Source organism: Caretta caretta, chromosome 7 (assembly GCF_965140235.1).
Source record: "Caretta caretta isolate rCarCar2 chromosome 7, rCarCar1.hap1, whole genome shotgun sequence".
NCBI lineage: Eukaryota > Metazoa > Chordata > Testudines > Cheloniidae > Caretta > Caretta caretta.
Window position 1 is genome coordinate 99,102,733 of NC_134212.1, and position 24,239 is coordinate 99,126,971.

Below are 24,239 nucleotides of genomic sequence, written 5' to 3' on the forward strand. Positions count from 1 at the left end.
ATTTTTTTAAGTTCATGTAGTAGAAACTCAAATACATGAGGCAGATGTATGCAGCCATATGACATCCTCTTTACAAGCATGAATCTCAAACTGGGACAATCTGAATATGGGAGATCTTTTAAAAACAGAGACTGTAACTCATTGAAACTCATATAGCAACACTATACACGTCAATCTTGATTATTTAGAAGGGATGGACTTGTTAAAGCAAAATATATTTATCATTTTACTATTCTTATTCCAAAATACTCTACAAGTCTAACATATTTCAATTGTGCTTAAAAAGGTACTTATTTCCTACCCAAATGTCCTTATTTATAGCTTTCAAATGTCAGCAGGTATGAATAAATCCTTCATTGCCACAGGGAAATTCTAAACACTGCTTTTGACATGTACCCCTAATGAAGGAGCCTTCCTCTCCGCATAAGGCATAAACTTGACATGTCTGACTACCTTTCTTTTTAAAAAAAATTTACCACTGTCAATCTCCCATCTCCCTAGTGATTATAAATGAAGAAGAGGAGGAAGCCACCTTCTCTGTTATGCTATCTTGTGAGAGCAAGCCGTTCTGAAAAACACAGGCACTAGCTTAGTCATCGCACCACCCCCCTACACACACCCCATCCTCCGGGATTCACACTGGGGCAGGAGAATTGCAGCACCAGCACCGACTCCCCGCACGAGTCGTTATGCGCGACGCGTTGGACAAAAATAGGTGTTGGTGTCTGGGTCTAAGGCGGGGGCCGGGGTGGATTAAACTGAGCGCGGGACTGGGAGACACTGACACCCCCGACTGGGGACCCCTCTGACACGGTGATTCCTGCTCGACCGCGGGCCGCAGCGCCAGGTCCCCCGTCTTACCTTCCGCCACGTCCTCGTCGATAGCCCCCTTCACCTGGGAGAAGCACCACTGGAAGTCGTTACCACCTCCTCCTCCGCCACCTCCTGCCACCCCTGCGGAGACAGAGCGCGGTGAGGGCGAGCGGCGCGGGCAACCCCAACTGGGCCCCGGGCACCTAACCCCCAGGAGGCCGAGCTGACCTCTAACCCGGCCCCAGCTCCCCCTACCCAGCCCTGGCCAGGCTCCTCAGTACCCAGCCCGGCTCAACCCCCACCCAGCACCGGCTCGGCCCTGCCCCTCTACCCGAGGCCCACACGCGGTCCGGCTCGACCCCGAACCCGGCCAGCCCTCTGGCCCCGCCGAGCCAGCTCGGTCTCCCATGCCCCGGATCCGCGCTGCCCGCCCAGGCCTGACTCGCTGCCCGCCCCTGCTCAGAAGGCAGAGCGCCCTCCACCTGGCCCCTACCCTAGGCCAGGCCCAGGCCTCCCCAGCTGACGGCCGCGGCGCGGCGTGCGCCTCTCTCACCTGCCATGTCGCGCAGTGTGTGTGGGGCGGGGGGCTGCGGGGCCCACGACGGGGAGGCGCCGGCCGGGACCGGGTCAGAGCCGCCGCCGCCGCACACAGCTGCAGCCGCTGGAGGTTTTGGGGTTTCAAAATGGCGCCCATTGCCGGTCGGCCTGATCCGGTGACGTCATCCGTCTGCCTCCCTCCGGGCGGGGGAGCGGGGAGCGCCAGGCGGCGAAGGAAGCGGGCGGAGCCGGGCCCGAGCAGTGATGATGCGGGGGGGGGTACATGGGGGAGGAGGCTCTGACGGGGGCGTGGTGGGACCTAGACGACATAGGCTGGCCTGGGGCTGGTTGAGGTGGGTGCACCCAGGGACACTGCTTGAGGAGGGGCAGTTTATCCAGCTTGGGCTGTAGTAGTCGGCCAAATAGAAACCCGGTTAGCTGGGACTGGGGGATCCTGAATCGGGAGGGGGACAGGCTGGTGGCCTCTAGTCGGCTGGAGTGGGTGGCAGCTAGGCTATCATCAACTGCTTAATTTGTGCTTGTTCTGAGCCCCGACAGGCCTGACCCCGGGCACCTCTGGTCTTACTGTGTCAGTTACGAAAGTAAAGATGCTGCTTGAGCCCCAGTACCTCTTTCATTACCAATTAAGCACTGCTAACGCCAGGCCGGGGGAAAACACTTCGTTCAGGCTGAGACCAAAGGGGCAGAGAGGTGGTACAAGGCAGAGGTGACACGTAGGGGAGCATGTGGGGTTCAGTGGCCCCCTAGATTGGCCTGCCAGGGCAGAGGGATTCTGTCCTTCCGCTGTGCCTGCCCCCCAGCAAGCGTGGCCCCTGTCCCTGGCAGCCAGGTCCGAGCAGGGACTGGAAGGGGTGGGACCAGCAGCTTCTCACGCCAGCCACTCTGGGTCACTGCAGTGTAGCAGCTGCCTGAGAGAGCCTGGCTGGGCTACTCCCTGCCCGGGCCCGGCTGCTGGGGAGAGAGGCATGCTTCTGGCTTGCTCGGCTCCTGTCCCCAGCAGCCGGGCCTGGGTGGGGAGTGGCCCGCTGCCGCCCCAGCCAGGCTCTCTCAGGCAGCTGCTGCACAGATCAGTGACCTGGAGTGGCCAGCTTGAGCCGCATGAGAAACGCAGGGAGAGCGGCCTGGTGGGGGTGGGGGAACACACAGCAGGAGATGGACAGAGCCCACTCTGGTGGTAACTCTGGTTGGGTGCATGGCAGGGGTGGGATTGCTGGACAGAGGAGACACATGGTCCTCCCATTTAGGATGTGGGTCTGCCACCCCCTCGCCCCCCATCCCCGCCAGTATGGGGAGACACGAGTCATCAATGGTACAAGGCAGTGAGAGAGGAGCTGGTGGGGTGAAAGGGTGTCACTATTGTTGTGTATAAACACAACACCAGCTAACCTTGTTTCTATTTCAGTTTGGCTGGTCGGTGCAGCTCATGTTGGATAAACTGAAATTAAGGCCAAATTCAGAGGTGATGGAGACACCAAGTTGGTATCAGGTGAGAGGCAAAAGGATTGGAACTGGGAAGGTTAGGCAGACATCATTTCCACACATCTGGGCATTCAGAGCCAGCATTGACAAGACTGAGCCCTGGTGGTTGTACAGCTGAGAGCAGTTGCTCAGCATCATCCTGTGAGATCAATCAGGACAGAGAGAGTAGATCTCTGGTGTTTCCATTCCCCATGCCAGTTTATGCAGTCATTTCAGCAACACCATAATCAACTGTATCAAAGGCCACAAAAAGGTGTAACACTATCAGGAAGATATCTGGCTTCTGAGTGTATTTTTAAACAGAGTTCCACTTAGTATGTGGGACATATTTTTGCTTTTAAATCCCCCATTAATGGTAGGCATCCCTTTTTTGCTCCTCTTTCTTTAGTCCTCTGTTCGGAATCCTGCACTCTCTCTGAGCTAATACCATTGATGTATTTCTTTAAACAGCTGTATGTCTTTATAGGTTTAAGGATCTGATTTAAATACAAAATAACAAGGAGAATTCAGAGTTAATTTATCATTCCTTCTTAAACCATGCCATTCTGGTATGGTACTAAATAGTATTATAGAAATGTAGGAGTTAAAGGGACCTCGAGAAGTCATCAAGTCCAGCCCCCTGTTTTGTGGCAGGACCAAGTAAACCTAGACTATCTCTGACAGTTGTATGTGAAAGGGAACCCTGTTCCAAGTAAGAAATGTGAGCAGTACATATTCCCAGAATTGGAGGTTTTTAAGAACAGATTGGACAAAACAACAGTATTCTGTCCACCTTTCTTCCCAGGTGATTTTTTTCCTCTTGATAAATTTAATACTCACAAAATGTATTTTTGAAGTCCTTTGTTTATTTATGTGCAGGGACATTATAGACAATGGCATCTGCAAACTTCTGTCTGCTGCCCTGCCAGTGTACATCAACCATGATCTATTTTAGAGAGACCACTCTTAGAACAGTTTTAGTTTCTATGTCCGTTCAAAACCGGGGTATATGAAAAGTGCACTAATAACTTTTAATTTTTTTCTAGCTAATGCCTTGCACAACTAATCTATAGTATGAGCCACCCAAGGTGTTTAATTTATACAACTTTATACACAAATGGTACTTTCATGGAAAAATGCCCTGAATCTTTCATTTTAAAAAGGAAAATGATGTCAGTGTATACTAGAATCCCATAAAAATCCTTTAGGCCTTAATTAATTAAATGCAGCATACCACTGAAGTTGCATGTTATTCATTAATGCCAATTGGATTTCCTATTTTAAAATGTTCTTTTTTTAAAACTTCATCCTGGAATGATACAACATGAAGTAATAATATGAACCCCAATCTTGAAAACGAATCCATGCAGGTGCTACTGTGGGCTCCACATGAGCAGAGGAGTCCACCCAGGCATATCATCCTGCAGGATGTGGGCCACAGATGTATCTTCTAGAGGCCCAAATTGCCATTTAATTCTGACAAAGTTATATTGACATTATAAATGTGGGACAAATGTACTAATGTGATGCCAATTCATATTAATAGGAATAACATGTTTTTAAACTAGTATAAAACCAATGAATACTTCTTAGGAGTAGGACGTACACATCTGGGTCACAGACCACATTTTATTTATTGCTTCTCCTGTGGTCTCATTTATCTAGTTTTCCTGTAGATTGGTTTGTTTGATTAAATATACAATGAAAAAGAACAATCTTTATATGCCACAGGTACCCAATGGAGGATATATGTGAATGTGACTTTTCCAGAAATGTGCAGAACAGATAGTAGGGCAGAAAGTTTAGGAGAACTCTGGTTGGTTCATGGTGGTGGGAAGTTTGGAACAGGGGATGCGGGAAGCCTGATATGCTTATTGGTCTAGGTTTTGATGTTTTGTCTGTGTTGTAGTGTGGTGGTTCTAATGGTGAGCTGTGTCTCTCTGGGTGAGACAGGAAAAGACATGTACTGTTAGATGCCTTACCTTTTGTGGTTATATGTTAATATGTTACATATGTAACAATAACTTGCAACATAGCATTTTTGTGTGTCAGTATATCTATGGAGTAAGCTAGCTGCTTTACACATATTGTATAATAGCATATGAGTCTCTAGGTTTCAGTTGAGAAGATATGAATATTTACACAAGTAAGCATGTTCTGGCAGCAGCATGGGAACCACAAGTCCAAAACTTAGGGCCCTGAGGATGTGTGTAGACACATTCAGTATTCCAATTATGGCTTTTATATATTTGAAAAATTTCACACAATTTTAGTAGAAAAATGTTTTTATTAAATACATACATAGGTGCTGGAGCTAAGGGTGCCAGGAGTGCTGTTGCATCCCCTGGCTAGAAGTGGTTTCCATTATATACAGGGTTTACAGTTTGGTTCAATGGCTCTCAGTACCTCCACTATAAAAATTGTTCCAGCATCCATGAATACATATGCACAGAATTGGTCTGCGTGACCTATTTATTTATTTACTTTGTTAGAATGTTACACTAACTTGGACTATTTTCCTGTTGTTATGTAAACTTTCTCAACTTACAGCTTGATTTCAAGACAATTCTGAAGAGTGGTATGGTGGAAAGTGAGAGGGCATGATCAGATATTTAGATTGTAAGCTCTTTGGGGCAGGGACTGTCGTCTTCTGTGTTTGTACAGCACCTAGCACAATTTTGTCCTGGTTCATGACTGAGGCTCCTAAGCGCCATAATACAAATGAATAATAATAATAAATACTGATAAGAAATAACTTAATCATCATACTTGTATTCATTTGTATGCTATAAACCTGTTTAAAATGCTGCAAAGGTTGCTGGGTTTTGCTTACATCTGTGAAATATTGCACTCTGCTCACTTCCTTATGGCTGTGAAGTTATTTTTACCAATATGCCAGTGGAATTTTTTTCATATATAAAACATAGACAATATAGTATTAATTACCAGATGAGAGAAGCGTTAGGGTTTGATGCCATAGGTTGCTTAGCAGTGTCCAGAGAGACAAAGACCTAGCATTCAGCATCTGTACTCATTGTAATGCAAAAAAAAGTGCTTTTAGTAGCTGCCTCTCTCTACCCCAGCACTGGACTGAGAACTGGTGAGCAGTTGGCATGATGCAAAAAAAAGGGGGGCAAGAGGATGGTATGATTCATTAACGTCTTGATGCCAGCTAGCAGAGAGATCCTTTGGGTCAGATGTGTTCATAAGAATTCACTAAGATGGCATGTGAGATCTCTACCAAGAGCCAGTAGCCCCTTGGTCAGCATAATCATTGTGAAATGTATGGATGGATAATACCGTATTTAAGGAGGTGTGTGTCTGGACAGAGAATTTTGTTCTTAAGGCAAGTAACCAGGAAGTGACGCATCTTGTACAGGTTCCTTTCAAGCAAGAGGTAACAGCCACTTTTCTCTCTGTCTCTTCATGTGTGTATTGGACATTGTTTATCTCACAATGGATACCTATTCGCATATTGAGCCAAATGTTAATTAAGAGATTGTGAAATCTGCAAGAGAAGAAATTTATAGGAGGAAATACACAGCAAGAAGGGATCCCATAAAGACAGTGGATTGTTGGGATATATCCCAGGATGAATTGAGGAGGAAAGCTGACAGTGTGACTTGTCTCGTGATTGGAGGGTCACAGCCAAGCGTGGCTGTAAAATGTTAGAAGGATTTTGGTGAGCGCTGCTCTGTTAGATATTAAAGTATCGAATTAAGTGTCTAATTTAAGTATCTAATTAACTCTAGGTTCTATAATGTATGAGATGATTTTTATTTTATATGTAACTATTTGTTTCTGCTCCTTGAATCTATACTTTGTTAAATAAACTTTTACTTGTTTTCATTATAAACCTATTTACCTGCTATATGTTAAGTGGAGTGGTGATCTGAGGTATGACTGGTAAGCTGTGGTATACTTTTCCTTTGGAAGCAGCGAATGTATGAGTTCTGTGAGTGTCCTTTGGACAGGCTAGGCACTATAGGGCGATGCTAAGAGAGCACAGGGATTGGTGTGTGCTTACCACTAACCTGGAGAGAGAGTGTGGGTCTGTGTAGGCTTAGAGGAGAGTGAGTGTGTTGCCTGTGGCAGATGGAATCAGGGAGCTGAGCCACAGCAGGCACAGACAAGTCTTCCTTACACTAATAAGACCCTGAGATATAGGCTCACTTTACTAATGGTCAGGCAGCTGCCCCCAGTTGATAGAGTGGTTAAGGACGTTCCCCTTCTTCCTGCTGTTGACCATCACACTTGTCTTGTCCAGACTGAGCTTCAGCTAGTTGGTTTTCATTCAGATTCCAGTTACTGGCAGAGATCGGGTGATGTGCCAGCCTGGAGTGAATAAAAGGGAGATATAAAACTGGGTATCATAAGCATACTGAGGACACTGCAGCCCTTTTGGATGATCTCCTAGAGGGACTTCATATTGATGTTGAACTGAAAAGATGTTAGGATTGAGCCCAGGTCCTGCACAGCTGAGAGCGATTGCCCCAAACCATTGTGAAGGATCACTCAGAACAGAATGAGCAGGTGCAGGTTCTGTTCACCCAGGCCAAGTCCTGTCATGATTTGAGCAACATCCTGTGACCAGCAATATCAAAGGCCACTGAAGTGTCAGGCAGTGCATTTTTCCTCTCTCCGATATCCTAGGGAGATTCTTGACCACCCAAATTAGTACCAGGTCCTATCTGAAGTCTAATTGGATTATATGCCGTACGTAGGTATTAATTTAAGGGAAGAACTATAGCTCGCACATGTCTCATTTAAATTACCTTTGCCTTCAGGATTCATGACCCTTGTTGTAATTGTGGAAAAAAAGAAAACAAAACAGTTCTATATGCTTTTTTATGGATTTTATTATACATTAAAGAAACTTAAAATTAAACTTTCAGCAAAAGACTAATTACTGTACCTTCTTACTAAACTAAGCAGGAATTAAACACACAATTATCAAATCAAAGTTACAATAGGAATTGAATCAATAAGTCTATAAATTAACAATGATATGGAATGGAATCACAATCAGATCATTAGATGAACACAGTCAAGCATCAGATCTTGAAGTTTGCCTCCTTAGGTTTCAAATACTAACCCTGGAAACTTAAGGAGGAATAATTAAATTTTCATCCGTTTGAAGCCATATCTAGGTTGCTATATATTGAAAGACTTTCCTACCTTACCCACTGTAATAGAGTAGTCAGCAACTCTTAATCTTCCCTTTTGGGCACAGTGGTAAATGCAGGAATGCTTTTACAATCCAGGGCAGCACAAGGTGATTTGAGGTAGAACTTGCTGAGGACTTGGATACACACTTGCTATTACTTTATGCACACACCTTCACATCTTAAAAAGTGTTAGAGGGAAAATCAGGAATACAGTGATCACAAATCCCCATGATCACAAAATACAAAAAGAAAAAAGGTTACTTAGAGAAAGAATTCTCTAGCTTTCATAGTCTTTGGAGCATCAAAGTCAGGACTGGAGTTCAGGGGACATGGTGATGTGTTTGGTATGTCATGCTGGCCGGCTTTCTCTGGGCGCTTGGCTGGTCAGGCTGGCATGGCCTGTGGAATCTTGGCATCCTGTTTCCTTTGAACTTGCCTCGGGAAAGCAGAGATATTGGCTTTCCTTGATATTGGGGTGGCCCAGGAGGATCATACCCTCTTCTATATTTACCTGGTACTTAAAGGTTGCAATTCTTACTTGCTCCATTCTCATGGCACCTTCCTGGAGATCTGAGCAAGTCAGGGGATCACAGATCTCATCCCAGTAATGTTTTTGAATCAGGGTTAATGATGGGCAAGCTTGAATTTGTCAGTTTGGAAAATCCTCTCATTTTACTGGCAGTTCTTTGACAGTATCCATCACCGTACTGCAAACCAGATGTACAGTACTTCCAAAAAGTGTAAAAAGCATGGGATTTAATGGTAGATGACTTCATAGACATGATTTCAGGCCCCCCGTTTGCCCCACACACATCTTCTCAGAGTTCAATAGGTGTGTGCAGATGGTGCCAAGTTCCTCAAGTGTCCTACATATTCTGGATGTGATTAATGACCTAATGAGAACTATTTGAGTACAATACCTCACACTTGTCAATATTTCATTCTCTCTTAATTTCCTAACGTATTCTGGGCTTTTTACTGACAATTGGGGCAACAGTTTGTAGCTTCACCAGATAAAGGTTCACCTTTTTGCAAAGTTGACAGAGCTGTCTGAGATCCTGTTACTAGAAGTTCCACTTAAACTAAAAATAACTAGTTTATACATTATAAAGAAAATTGAAGTTTATATATTAGTCCTCACTCACATAAGGCTATTTTCCTCATAATGATGTCCATGAAACTTCTGGATATGACTTGTTGAAAGAGTTTGTCCTGACATCTTCTTAACTCTTTCCTAGGTAAGTGAAGTTTGACCCTGGAAGACAGGTGTGAAGGATATTGGTATCCAAAGTTGTTTTCTTTAGCAGAGGGTTGACCGCACCTTTTTTGAGGTTTGCCAGCTATTTGCTCTGACATGTCTTCTAATAAATGACCCAATTTCATCAGCCAGGACAGGCACAGATCCAGTTCATATGAGGCATACTGCTTGCATCACCACTAGAATTTCAGACATATATCTCATGTCAACTCTAGAATCAAATTAAATTTCCCTCAGTTCACTTGAAAGTTATTTCATTTTCCACAATTGGTTCTTTGCTTTTCCCTGCCTGCATGCTGCAGGGGCAATACTCAGCCAGTTGCTGAGTCAGTTGCTATGTAAACATGCTACACATTTTTTTTTTTTTTTTATTCAGTGGAAATAGCAAGCAAGAGTACCCAGGTGAATCACGGGGGTATGTTTACACTTCAAAACAGAACAAAAAGTACCTGCTCCAGAGAGTCTCAGAACGGCCTTGGGCTGTCCAGGCTCACTCTATGGGGATAAAAATAACAATGTAGATATTCCTGCTCAGGCTGGAGCCCGAGCTCTGATACCAGGCAAGCGTAATTGGTGTCAGAGCCCGGACTCCAGCCCCAGCAGGAATGTCTACACTGTTATTTTTAGCCCCATAGTGTGAGCCTGAGTCAGTTGACCCAGAATCTGAGATTTGCTGCCGCAGATGGACACACCCAATATTACCTTTCCACTTAAAGCAGAGATGAAATATTAATTAACTTAATAGAAACTCATAATTTTTCTATTTTATTATGTCTTATAATGTTGTAGAATCCAGATCCCCTGAATTTAAAGTTCTGATTTGTACAGAAAACTTTTCTTTGTATTTGGGGGTGAGGGAGGAACACCTCTCCATCTGTAATGCACCATATTGGAGGGGATTCTCCATTATGCCATTTTAAGACCTACAATAGTGAGAACTTCTGTGAAGTAATTTTAACACACAGTTGATATATAAGGAGCATCTGTCTATGACATTTCATAATCAAGATGCCATAGAAGGGGATAGTCTTTAGTTTGAAGGGAATTACTCATCCTTGTGATGCTTCCATGACTGAAGTATAAATGTGCTTGATTTCACAATTCTCTTAGAAGACAAAAGAGACATATTAGTGAATTAGTCATAATTGTAATAATTATTGTAATAAGATTTCTATTCTGTGATACTTTGCTACATGTCACAGTTACATATCCACCCAACTACAGCTCCTTCATTCTGTGGAGCCTAATTAAAACTTCAGAAAAATTCCAAACATTTTTGGGTTTGCCCAGCCCTACCTAGATTCTAAATGCAACGCGTGTCTTTTCCAGGGCAGAAGAAATGTTATAAACCTGTCACAGCTAAGTTGTGAGTCATTTCTTTAGTTAGGTGTGGTTCCTGATACTCCACTCATACTCTAAAACCAAGAAGACAGTCACTATCTGGGATTTATAACCAAGGCAGATTTAGCATGACAGCACTCATATGTTCAGACCTTTTCTACCTTTGTAATGCACTAAAATGGATATTTAATAAATAACAAGTATTTGCGTTTTGCAGAGGGAGCAATTAGAAGACTTTAAGGGTGTGGGTCTCCAAAACATCCTTCAAAATCTGAAAAATATTTGTTTCAGAAACTTTGCCATAGCATTGTGCTCTAAACATAGACCAAATATTTGTTTGCCTGAATATAAACAGTTTATAAATATGGTGCAGGAGAAGTCTGCAAAAGGCCTTTACTGAGGGGAAAAAGAAAAATGACATAAACATGGACTGTAGCCTGACCATCTCTCTTTTTTGCTGGAACTTTTCTACTTTGGGTGTCATAAACAAGGGCCAATTTATTGAATAGTAACTTTTACTTTGGCCTTTAAACAGATACATTTATTTTCTTCATTTTCCTTTGGTTTGTCTGAGCTACCCCTGGAAGAGGTTAAGGCCCCTGCAAAGGAAACAGCCTACTGGTGTAAATTTTTAATTGGCCATGAAGTGAAGTGACTGCATTTCACAGTGATGTCAGTTCTTTTATTTAGTGTGCACATCTGCATGCTGATTTCAGTTGTAGGAAATAAGTTTTTGGATGACACCCACGTATTTCCATTGGAGTAAAGAAGTGCTGTACAGTTGGTTCAAATGAAGAAACAGACTATTTCCTCACTTCCCAGAACATACTATGCCAAAGCTGGCAAAATTTCTTCCCTTGCTACTTTTCCTTTAGCCACTACTCCATAAATACATATTTAAGAGCAGTAGAAAGTTGATGTAGATATATTGGTGTAGATCTACTCTGGAATTCTGATCAGAAAAAAAAAGTGAAATAATTTAGTGACGCTGAGAAGCAATTGTATTTTAAAAAAATATATGAATCTGGCAAACTGGAGATGTGGGATTAAACTCTGGGATTCTCTGAGACATAAGCAGGCATACTGGCTAATCGTTCCTTGTCCAATGGTATGATGTCAGCTTGCTTGTTGTACAGAAAGTCATCCACAGCCATTTTGAAAGTGTTTGCCCTTTCAACAAAAATTAAGCTCTCAAGCTACATAGAAAAGGTACTATGCAGATGTGAAGTCTTGGATTCTAGTGCAGAAATAATGGGTCCAATTCAGCTATGAAGTGAGCGGGAACCAGTTTATGCTAGGACTAAGTTTGGCTCTATTGAAAGAAAAAGAGCATTTAAATTACTATTGGATATTGCAAAGAGAGTTTGAGGTCAGCTACCGGTTTGACATGATATGTTGGCTACTTTGAAATTTTAAATAATTGAAACATACTTAATAATTGAAACAATCTTGCTACTGACTGTTGTATATTCCATGCATCTATTTGCAGGAGCGATAGCTAACAGTAGTATAAATATAAAAATAGAGAATAACATAAAACAGAGTATGCAGTCCATATTTTAGAAATTAGTGGTATATCAATCTAGATGTAGATATCATGGTCAACAGTTAAATTGAAGACATACAGTAGCAGTCTTAGCAACAGCAGTTTAGGACCCAGGGCCTTTGTTTTTTTAAAATGCAGGCCTTATGAGCTAAGAGAGAATCTCCATTAATTGTCACTAGGGGCACAGGCAATGTGGAAAATCACAATAAGCAGGTTAAATGTGAAAATCCCATTTGTTTCAATAGGAATTAGGCAACTAACCTGCTTACACACTTACAAAAATCCAATTAGTTGGCTGTCTGTGTCTTAAGGCACCTAAATACCTTTTGAAAACCAGGTTCTGTGGGCCAGATTTTATAAATGGCTTGCACACAGTTTCCTATACAAAAATGTGTGCACGATTGTACACCTAATTTGTGTGCAATTACCAAACTGAGTATTTGTGGATTCAGTTTTCTGGCTAGACACGTAACTGGCCATTTGCATATATAGATATAATTGTGGCAATTTATTTATTACATAAAATTGGGTGTGCAAATGCACATAGAATTGAGTATCAAGTTAATAAATAAGACCCATAGCTCATAAGAGGCACTGTGTACCAAATTCTTCTTGCACGTATTGAAAAATTACTCCATGGAGTCAGGATTCTGCTCTGCAGGAAAGTAACAACTGAATGTTGTTGTGAAATGAAATGAGGAACACTTCCTCACACAGGTAATAATAAATGGAAAAAGTTGATGGCACTCTGTGATGCTTCCCAGGCGTGCATAGAGTTCTGAGACACCTTACTACTACCTGCCCTTTATGTGAGGCAGCCTTGTCTCTGCCTGCTATGGGTCAGCTCTCCAACTTCATCAGCCATGGGCAACACAAGCACTGCCCTGTAGGCCTACATAGGCCCATCTTTCTCTCTCTCTACAGGTTAGAGATAGGCACACTCCAACCCCTGAGACCTCCAAGTGTCTTCCTGGAGTGTCCAGATCCTCACACACACACACAATATTCACAAATTCACTGCTTCCAGAGAAGCAGTACAATCCACCTTACTGGTTACACCTCAGATCACTGGTCCACTGCACACACAGCACTTAGATGTGTTTATAGTAAAAACAAGTGAACATTTATTTAACAAATTATAGAGATTCAAGTAATGACAAGTAGAAATATTGGAAACAAATGATTACATATAAAATAAAACCATAACACATATACTAGAACCTAGACTTACTTAATGAGATATTTTCATGTCTTGTAGAACAATGCTCACCCAAAGTCCTTCCTGAACCAGACGTTAGGTGTAGGCCTAGGTTGCCTATACTTTAATCTGGACCTGCCTATTTCATACACCATGCGGAGTGTGCATAGGGCTGCAGGCTCCACTGGCTTCTAAAGTCATCTTCATGGCCTATTCTTCTGACTAGATCACGGCCTATTTAAGTCCTTTCACTAGTTCCCCACTTCCAACACAAGTGTCTTACTTTCAAAGTCCTCTGCAAACTTTCAAAGTCCTGTACAATTTAGCCCCACACTCAGGAGTGGCAGAAGCACCCTAAAAGTGGGGGGGGCCACAGGTGCTCAAACCATGGCTCCACCCCTCTCCATGCCATGCTACCCCGCCCCCAAGGCACAGCCCCTGCACCACCCCTTCTCCCTGAGTCCCTGCCTTCCCGCTGCCCATTCTCAGTGAGTCCCCACCCTCACACTGCTCCTTCTCCAAGAGCCCCCACCCTCGTGCCACTCCTTCCTCTCAGGGCTTGCCCTCACGTCGCCTCTTCTATCCGAGCCCCTGCCCTCACACTGCTCTTTCCCCCTGAGGCCCTGCTTCTGCGCCACCTCTTCCCCCCAGAACCCCACCCCCTTGCCTCGCTCCTCTCCGGAGCCCCGTTGCTCGCCCTTTTGGCTGGTAAAAAGTAAGAGAGCCATAGCCCCTGACACTCTCTGTTCCAGCAACCCTGCCCACACTGCCTATCCAATCTATTTTATAACAAGGCTGACTCTCACCTTCACACCACCATAGGTACCAATATTGATCTCTTGCCTTGTGGAAGCATTCTGTCCAAAATTCAGGCAGTCTGAAATTTAGGCATTAGACACACAACAGCTAGTTAAATGAGATACTGTACACTGCAGTAATTCTAGAGAGGAGTGAAAAGGAGAGGAAGGTTGGTCTCGAGATTAAGACACTTGAGTGGGATTTTAAGAGCTGTGGGTTCCGTTCCTGGCTCTGCTACAGACTTTTTGTGCTACCTTGGCAGAGTCACTTAGGCCAAAGTTTTCAGAATCATCATGTGGGAGAAATTCACAGTTCACCAGTAGAACCTTTTGAAAATGTCTTGTGTGACCAGTGGAAATAAAGTCCAACAACTCTCATGAGGTGCCCCAAGGGGCAAAGTTCAGGAGGCAAGTCTTCAAAGTCTGCTCTTCCTCCTATGATTGGCCTTTGTAGGAAAGGGCTGAGAAAAACAGCAAGGGGCAATGAAGGGAGAGCTGTGGACTATCAGCATAAGAAAAGCTGTGAATCCCTGACATCATCATAAGAATCTCCTGCTGGTGCTGAGGAGCAGGAAAAAGTGTCTGTATTATATGCTCCTTTTAAAGTCATTTGCCAGCAAGCCGCATAACACTTTTCAGAAAGAGGTAGAAGATAGGAGCAGTGTCACTTCATCAGTGGCCTCTGGCCTTTTTTGCTAACCACAGATGTAAGTGCAGAAATATGAGGGTAAGTGAATGAGGAAGGGGATAGACTGGAGTGACTTGGTGGGGTGTCAGGAGACAGAGTCTTGAATACAGAGTGAAGAGAAAATATCCAGATATAGGATCATAACCTGGATGAGTGCCAAAAGGGCCAGGACATAGAAAAGCGGCGGCCACAGTGCCTTCTTCAGTGCTGGGAGGCATGGGAGAGCACTTTGAATGTAGAATGAGTGAATACTATTATGCTGTTAGTGTGTTGTATGGCTATGAGACTTAGCATTTTTTGTTGCCTCTTCCATTTATCACATCACAAAACTGTGCATCTGTGTGTCTCACACAATTAAACTATGTGAAGTACTTGGTGTTTTCACTGTCATATGGACTGCCAAGAACATATCTAGATAAAGTTGTGCAGTCTAACAGAATACAAAATCGGCCATTAGTCACTATGCTGTAACACCAGTAGCCTTCTATTTATGACAAGCTGTGTCTAAGTAGTTGGTATAGATTGAATTGTGCTTAACAAAAAAGCAGTTTCTTACATAGCTTTATCATTGCTATTTGACAGCTTGAACATTTGTCAGTTGAAATGTCTGTCATTGGTATTTATAAGTAAATGAATAGACAACTTTTGCTTGTCAGTGTATTTAAGTTGTAGGGAGTAAAAAGTTCATGACCAGATCTGATATTCTGCAGCACCTGATCACTTCTTTTCTAACACTGATTATATTATATATTATATTATAACGTGTTGATTATCACACAAAAGGTTTTCTTTTCCTCTCTCCTGCTGGTAATAGCTCACCTTAACTGATCACTCTCGTTATAGTGTGTATGGTAACACTCATTGTTTCATGTGCTCTGTGCATATAAAGTCGTACTACTGTATTTTCCACTACATGCATCGGATGAAGTGGGTTGTAGCCCACGAAAGCTTATGCTCTCCTAAATTTGTTAGTCTCTAAGGTGCCACAAGTATTCCTGTTCTTTTTGTGGATAGAGATGAACACGGCTGCTACTCAGAAACCTGATTATATTTTGTTATCATAGAAATTGAAATATGGAAAAGATCTGTCAGGTCATCACCCTGCTGGTGCAGGATTATGCACTACAGTGTATTATCTAGTTCTGTGACCTATATGGTTTTAAATAAAATTGGTGAATCAGGAATTAAATAATAGATGAGAAAACTCCTGTTCATGTAGCTATGAGTAGACTCACCACAGGTACACTGCTTGTGACTGAGTTTGGCATAGCAGCCCATTAGTCAACTGGTGCTTCCTTTCCCCCAAATAGCAGCTCTGGCTCTGTGGTGGCCTCTCTACTTGTGACTTTGCCCTCCAGCCAGGTCACTTAAAAGTTTCTCCTCTTCCAGCATATCAAAGTCCCACAAATAAACAGTCCAGTGCCCCTATAACAAGGTCTTCATCCCTAACTCCATTCCTTAAATGGCCATAAGATATTGTGGGGAAGTGAAAAAAAGTTATAAAAGAAAAGCAAGTATCTAGAACAATTAACTCATGAAAACAATTTTGTAATACTGAATGACTATACACCCACTAGGTTTAATGCAGCTGATGGAAATCTTTCCTGTCAAGACCTGGGAATTGTGTCAAGTAGTATAGCGAGCAAATGCAGCTAGGAAGTCCATAAAGAGGAGGGAATGGGAAGTGATCACTTCCTTGTACTTATAGTATATCAAGGTAAAAGCAATGTTAAGGAAGGCAGAAGGCCCCCTACTTGGAAAATAACAAAAGCAAACTGGGAACTATTTAGAAACAAAGGTAATAAAATATGAATGAATAATGTATAAGTGGTGACATTGAGGAATTTAGTAGCAATATGACTAAGGGAGTCATGATGATAGCAGAGTTAACTATACCTAAGATATCAAGTTACCCTAAAGGTAGAAACCATGTACTATGGTGGAATGAGGAGTGTAAAAAAGCAATTATGGAAAGGAACAACACATATAAGAAACCAAAAAATATAATTAATAGTGAGGACTTAATGAAATATAAAATAAACAAGTCAGTTATGCAAAGGGCTATTAAAAAGGAAAAAAGAAAGCTGGAGAAAGTCTTGTGAAAAAATAAAGATACTAAAACATGGGCAGTATATAGGTAGTTTAGGACAATTAATCGAATACAGAGGAAGAGCAATTCTATACCAGGCCTCATTGTAGAAGGCCATTAGAGCTTTTAATCCATTGAAGAAAAAGCAGAAGCCCTAGCAGAAATATTCCATGACATTAGTAATGGTGAAAATCAGAGTATAGAAATCCTCATGAGGAAGAAAAAATCATTAGAGGGAATCATGAGACCTGGAAGAGGTGGGAGGAAGATGAGGATACAATATTAAATTAAAAATTCTGTATGAGGAAGCTTCAAAAAGCTATATCTAAAACCGAAAACTCTGCACCAATCAAGGATGACATATGTAACAAAATGCTAAAACACCTAGATAAAGAGAGTCTGAAAATACTGCTAAAACTGAACAACAGTATATGGGGAAAAGGTGAGCTACCAACGGAGTGAAAACATGTAGTTGTAGTCCCAGTGAAACCTGGTAAGCTGCAAACCAGCCCTGGTATGTACAGGCCAATTGGGGTACAAATCTTGTAAGTGAAATTAATACATGCAGCAGTTTACAAGCATTCCATAAGTCTAGACACTGAATACATTTTATACCTATTTTAACAATACTAAGATGCAGGTGAGCCAGACTGGCCCCAGCTATGTATTTGTTTGTGTTCAGTTGAAGCCTACGGGCCCTGCATGAGCTGGCACCTGGTTTGCCAGCATCACGCATGTCAGTCTTTGACCATTCGCCTTTAATCCTTTGGGAATTTAGTACTTTGTATTAGGACTGTTTGTTTTTCAAAGCTTCCTGAGCCACCACAAATCCTTAAATCTTATTTTGAGATCAAATGTCAGCTTGAATGATAGGATGATTCTGAGAACTAAATAAGGCATATGATTATCGGAGACAATAAGAATTTTTCCCTTAAACCATTATATATTGAAACATACATTTGTTTTCTTTCTGTTGCTTTGATAGTCTGAGGGTTCAAAAATATCTCATTGCTTTTTAAAATTATATTTGCCATAACTCATAACCTGTACCGCCAGAGCACTCCTGTGTTCCATTGGCTTTTATACCTGTTACCCTCTCTTTTAATAGTTGTGGAAGAAAATAGCTTGTATTAGCTACAATTCTGTTGATCTTTAACAAGGTGTTGCTATCTATATTGTAGTTAGACATCTACATAATGTTCTGGCTCCTAAAATTCATTTCTGGATGAATGGTGCCCTCTGCTGCTTGAGAATCACAGTTTCAACCTGGATTTGTGCTGGAAATGGCCCACCTTGATTATCATACACATTGTAAGGAGAGTGATCACTTTAGATAAGCTATTACCAACAGGAGAGTGGGTTTGTGTTGGGGGGGTGGGGAGAAAACCTGGATTTGTGCTGGAAATGGCCCACCTTGATTATCATACACATTGTAAGGAGAGTGATCACTTTAGATAAGCTATTACCAGCAGGAGAGTGGGGTGGGGGGAGAGAAAACCTTTCGTAGTGATAAACACCCATTTTTTCATGGTTTGTGTGTATAAAAACATCTGTTGTATTTTCCACCGTATGCATCCGATGAAATGAGCTGTAGCTCACGAAAGCTTATGCTCAAATAAATTGGTTAGTCTCTAAGGTGCCACTAGTACTCCTTTTCTTTTTGCGAATACACACTAACACGGCTGTTACTCTGAAACCTGTATATGAATTTCACACTTTGAAACCAATTACAGTGTAGTTCCCCTCTGCTTTGTAATACTTCAGACTGTCATTGAGACAGATTAGTTTTCTGTCTTTCATGCTATTCAACTCATAACTATTCACTGCAATGCTGCCCATTAGTATTTTAAAACTTCCTTTCCTTGTAAAAACTGGACAAATACTTAGCAGCTCATAGTGCTTTATGAACATTTCAGAGTTAATCCTCACAGTTCTCCTCTCAGGTTGGTAAATATCATTTTCCCCATTGTAGAGATGGGGAAACACAGCTTGATAATTGCTCAGTTACGGCTCTTCTGTGTCAGGTGCTTTGCGAAATACTGTATGTACAACAGTTATCCAGTGGTCCCCTTAGTGAAGCCTTTCTTTAAAGTGATAGGCTTCCAATATACCAGATGCAAGGGCATGTATGGCCATGGGCTTGTACACTTATGCCACCTAAAAATGCCCTTCTAGAGTCACTAGTGCCACTTAGATCACTACAGAGCTGACCCTCTGTACTGCCCCAAACTGAAAACTAGATTATACTGGTATCCAAAATGTGGTGCTTCTCTTGCACAATTGAACCATAGGAGGTGTAATTTATTCCTAAATTACTTGTCCAAGGCCACAGCAGAAGAACTCAGAAGTTTAAGGTTCCTAATACAGTGTTCAGATCACTAGACCATGCTCACTTATGAAACTTTACTGTTCCTATCAACCAGTATAGCACAAGTTTTACTGCAGCACTATGAACTGTACAACCCTGAAAACTTGGACTATGTAAACCGTGCATGTCTAATGTTTCAAATAAAGTATATTTATTTCTGTTCTCTCATTGTCTCTGGAAGTTTCCATTTTCATGTGGATTTATTAAAATAGCTTTCCATGTTTCCAAACTAGCCTCCCTCGGCTGGGTGGAGCAGGTTGAGTAGGCTGTTCAGCCACGGAGCTGTACGTTCTAACTAGGCCTCGTTCAGGGGTCAGAGTTGGAGGAATCTGGAAAATGCAATTCTCATTGTTATTATAAGGGTCTGAGACACACAAGTTAGATCTAAATCTAGATTCAAATCCTAACTTATCTAGGTTTTTTTAGTTAGAGAATGATGAAAATGATGATGAGGGAAAAATCAGGTCATTGTGAGAACCTGAGCACACTGAAAAGACTTTCAAAGCTACTGGGTAGCGTGACAGATATAGCAATTTCCTACACATCCTTGGTAGAGCCTATGGAATTAAGTTTAAGTATCTTTGGGGTGCATTGTATTAAATGCAAAGTTTATATATTTTTGTGGGCTGGGATTACATGTGGCCTCTCTGGGGGTGGGGAGATGTGATGTGAGGCCTGGGAGTTCAAAGGACTATATTGAAAATGTGCCAGGCAAGAATGGATTTTTGGAGCAATAAATGTGAAGTGGATTTCCTGGGGATTATCTCCAGGAGAGGCTAATGTAAATTCCCTATCTCCAGTTATGCAAAAACCCAGCCTTTTGAAGCTAGACCCTGAGGAGAGGGTCATTGTGTGCTGATTATCTGTTCCCAGAGGCTGAGATCAAAGGCCAAAGCTGAACTGCCCAGTGTGGGGACTGGTTTTGAATCTCAGATAGTGATGAACTTGTAACCATGGAGAAAACCCAGCTGTGGGTTTTGAAGGACTGACACTTACCAGAGTCCAAGGTTGGAGTTGGGGTGATCTCTGGTAAGCTTATTAACATGTGTGTACATTCTTTTATTGTTTTTAGAATGTTTTTAGGTTAAGTGTGCTTGCTTAGAAAGATCTGTGTGGTAACTTGTAATTGTAGTCAATTACACTGTTCATAGCCTTTGGAGAGAGGCTGATGTTGGCCTATTTTAGGCTGTCTGGCTTGCTGAAAATCTCACAGCATAAGGCAGGAAACTGTTCAACCTTAAAAACTCCTGGTCATGAGGGAGACAAGGGTCTCCACTCAAAGAGAAGTGATGGACTCTGCAACTGTGATAGGTGGTAATGCACATAGGTGTTGTCATAAATATAAAGGGAAGGGTAACCACCTTTCTGTATACGGTGCTATAAAATCCCTCCTGGCCAGAGGCAAAATCCTTTCACCTGTAAAGGGTTAAGAAGCTCAGCTAACCTGGCTGGCACCTGACCCAAAGGACCAATAAGGGAACAAGATACTTTCAAGTCTTGGGAGGGCAGGGGAAGGCTTTTGTTTGTGCTCTTTGTTTATGTGTTTGTTCTCTCTTGGGACTGAGAGAGGCTAGACAGAAATCCATCTTCGCCAACCCATCCTAATCCAAGTCTCCAATATTGCAACCAGTATAGGTAAACCAGGCAAGGCGGATTAGTTTATCATTTGTTTTATGTGAATTTTCCCTGTGTTAAGAGGGAGGTTTATTCCTGTTTTCTGTAACTTTAAGGTTTTGCCCAGAGGGGGATCCTCTGTGTTTTAAATCTGAATACCCTGTAAAATATTTTCCATCCTGATTTTACAGAGGTGATTCTTTTACTTTTTCTTCAATTAAAATTCTTCTTTTAAGAACCTGATTGCTTTTTCATTGTTCTTAAGATCCAAGGGTTTGGGTCTGTGTTCACCTGTACAAATTGGTGAGGATTATTATCAAGCCTTCCCCAGGAAAAGGGGTCTAGGGCTTGGGGGGATATTTTGGGGAAAGACGTCTCCGAGTGGTCTCTTTCCCTGTTCTTTGTTTAAAACACTTGGTGGTAGCAGCATACTGTTCAAGGCCAAGGCAAAGTTTGTACCTTTACAAGTTTTTAACCTAAGCTGGTAAGAATAAGCTTAGGGGGTCTTTCACGCGGGTCCCCCCATCTCTACCCTAGAGTTCAGAGTGGGGAAGGAAGCCTGGCAGGTGTCTTTAATACTAAGCACTTAGATACTGTAACATTAAAGTGCTCTATAAACATTGTGATAGGGTCGGGCCAGATGGCTATAGGAGAGTAATTTTTTTTTGAAGCAAAAAAAAAAGGTGTTTTTTTATTTGCATAACACACTTACAAAACAAAACAGCATATGCAATGTGTAACACAGCAACCAATCACAATTGTTTTCTCATTAGCTTCAGGGGAGGGAAGTGTTCAAGCTTGCCTGGGCCCAGAGCAGGGGGCTTCCTTGACTGTCATGGTCTTCCATCCTTCCGAGTTACCTGGTGGTCCAGAGCGAGGGGGCTTCATCGACTCTCAAGGTCTGCCACCCCTTCAAGTTACCTGGCGCCACGCTCGAGTGTCACCAACAATTCCCTCCTCTGAAAGCACCCAACAAAAGAGGCAGGCTGTGGGGTGGACAACCCGGGGGGGGGCACGTGCACCCACATGTGAAAGGACCCCTCTAAGGTGGTGGTGTCCGCAGCAGCAATGGCTGGGGCTGGGATCCCTTACTCTCTCCCCCAATCAAAGGGTCAAAACAAAGGGAGCTGGACGGCGACACCGAGCAGAGAGCCTTGGACAGCGCCCACTGCTCCTGAAAAGCATCAAGGGAGTCGGTGGACGCCGCCCAGAGGAACTCCGCCCTGATACGTGAACGGACCGAGGATCGGAAAACGGCCCCATAGTCACAGGAAACTCCATCGGCCAACCTCCTCTCTCTGGTTTTATAGATGGCCGTTTTAACCAGGGCCAGGAGGAGGTTAACTAGGAGATCCCGCGACTTTGTGAGGCCACGGATGGGGAGTGCATAAATAAAGGTGAGGGGAAAAATGCAACCAAAAACGTAATAGGAGATTTGTGAGGAGCCGGAACAGGGGCTGCAGCCTGGCGCACTCCAAATATACGTGCACCAGGGTTTCCCTCACACCGCAAAAGGGACAAGTATCTGGGATGGGGTTGAACTGCACCAAGTACGTGCCTGTGCTCACAGCTCCGTGAAGGAGCCGCCAACTGATGTCCCCGCTGGGCCTCGGAACCAAAGTGGAATATAGGCTGGCCCACCGGGGCTGCTCACCCTCCAAAGGTGGCAGAAGGTCTCGCCACTTTATGTCGGGGTGGGACACTAGGGTGAGGGCGTGACGGGTGTGGAGCACGAGCATGTATAGATGTTTCCTTGGCGCGGTTTGGAATCATACCAGCTGCAGTTCATGCAGCTGGCTCGCCGTAAAGGAGTGAGTGGGTCAATTGGGTCTACGGGGCAGGGGTCCAATTAAAAAGGTCCGGCGGGCCTGGGGTAGAGGGTGGGCGGGACGTGCCCTCGAGCAGGACCTGATCGAGCTAAGCTCTAGCAGCGGGCGGCAAAGCGGCCTTCGCCTCCTGAAGTACGCGCCGGGGAGTACGAGGGCTGGAGAGCTCCATGCGCCGGGCGAGCATCAGGGGATCCAGCCAGTCTCCCCGGTCGTAGTCCAGGAGGTCTCCGACTCTCGTGACTTCTGCCAGGATCAAGCTCTCGTGCACTGAGCGGGACTCCGCCACCTGCACACGGAGCTGGGGGTTGTGTAGCAGGGGCTCTGCGAGGAGATCTGCCCCCTCGGTGGCTGTCACGGACCTGGTCGTTAAAAACCGTTTCCAAGTCCGGAGGAGGTCCTGGTAGAAGACCAGCAGCCTGGAGAGGTCTCGCAGAAGACCTCCCGGACAGAGATAAAAGAGCTGCCGGTCATATCGGAGCCCTCGGATGCGGCGCAGGATGGCGTACACCAGTATGCTTCACACCGAACTGCCTGCACCATAAAGGAGCCTCTGTAGGGCCTGGAGGCAGAAGACGCAGTCCTGAGTGTGCAGACACTTCAGGCCCTGTCCTCCTTCCTTCAGGGGTAGATGAAGAACCCCTACAGGGGCCCAGTGCATTCCTGACCAAAAGAACCCCAGAATCGATGTCCGGAGGTTGGTCAGGAAACCCGGGGCCGGGACCAGGGTGTTGAGCCGGTAACAGAGCTTGGACAGGACTAGTTGATTAAGCACCAGTGCTCTCCCATGAAGGGAGAGACATCGGAGTAGTCCTGTCCATTTCCAGAGCCGCTCTATCACCCCGCCCTCTAAATTTTCCCAGTTCTCCGGCGGAGAGGGATGCATGGCAGAAAGGTAAACGCCAAGGTAGAGCAGCGGACCTGCGCTCCACCGGATGGTCTGAAGCGCGGGTGGGAGGGAGCTTGCCTGCCGCCAGTCTCCTACCGCCAAGCCAGAGCTCTTGACCCAGTTGACCCGGGCAGAGGAGGCTGCCGAATAGATGGCCTGGCAAGCCTCCACCAGCGCCAAGTTGCCCGAGTCCTCGACCACGAGGAGCACGTCATCAGCGTACGCCGACAGGACCAGCCGTGGTTCCGGCTCCTGCAGCAGAGGCAGAGGAAGGGCTCGATCGCCAGAGCATACAGCTGGCCCAAGAGGGGGCATCCCTGCTGTACTCCTTGCCCGAAGCTGACCGGTTCGGTCAGGGTCCAGTTGAGCTTAACCAGACACTCTGCGGAGGCGTACAGCACCCAGAAAAAAAACACAAATTGGGGTCCAAAGCCAAACGCTCGCAGAGTGTTTAGGAGGTACCCGTGGTCCACCCTATCGAATGCCTTCTCCTGATCTAGGGACAGGAGGGCAAACGACAGACCGTCGCTACGCCCGAGTTCCAAAAGGTCCTGAACCAGAAATAGATACTGCGGTCCGGGACGGTGTAGGTCTGGTCTGGGTGGATAACGTCCACCAGCACAGACCC

At 44.1% G+C, this 24,239-nt stretch overlaps 1 protein-coding gene and 1 long non-coding RNA gene across 2 annotated transcripts in view; one reads left to right on the top strand and one right to left on the bottom strand.

Moving 5' to 3' along the window:
- Positions 1-1,524, bottom strand: part of PPP2R2D (protein phosphatase 2 regulatory subunit Bdelta) — a 42,126-nt gene extending 40,602 nt beyond the window's left edge. Inside the window, exons 1-2 of the mRNA XM_048857198.2 lie at positions 1,367-1,524; positions 862-954 (exon numbers count right to left, since the gene is read on the bottom strand). Of these exons, the coding sequence (XP_048713155.1) occupies positions 862-954; positions 1,367-1,373 (100 nt within the window). The 5' untranslated portion in view covers positions 1,374-1,524. The remainder of the gene's footprint in view (positions 1-861; positions 955-1,366) is intronic.
- The window catches only part of LOC125639652 (uncharacterized), a 152,454-nt gene continuing 129,098 nt past the window's right edge, over positions 884-24,239 (top strand). The window contains exons 1-2 of the long non-coding RNA XR_012669406.1: positions 884-972; positions 2,774-2,857. This is a non-coding gene — a long non-coding RNA (uncharacterized LOC125639652). The remainder of the gene's footprint in view (positions 973-2,773; positions 2,858-24,239) is intronic.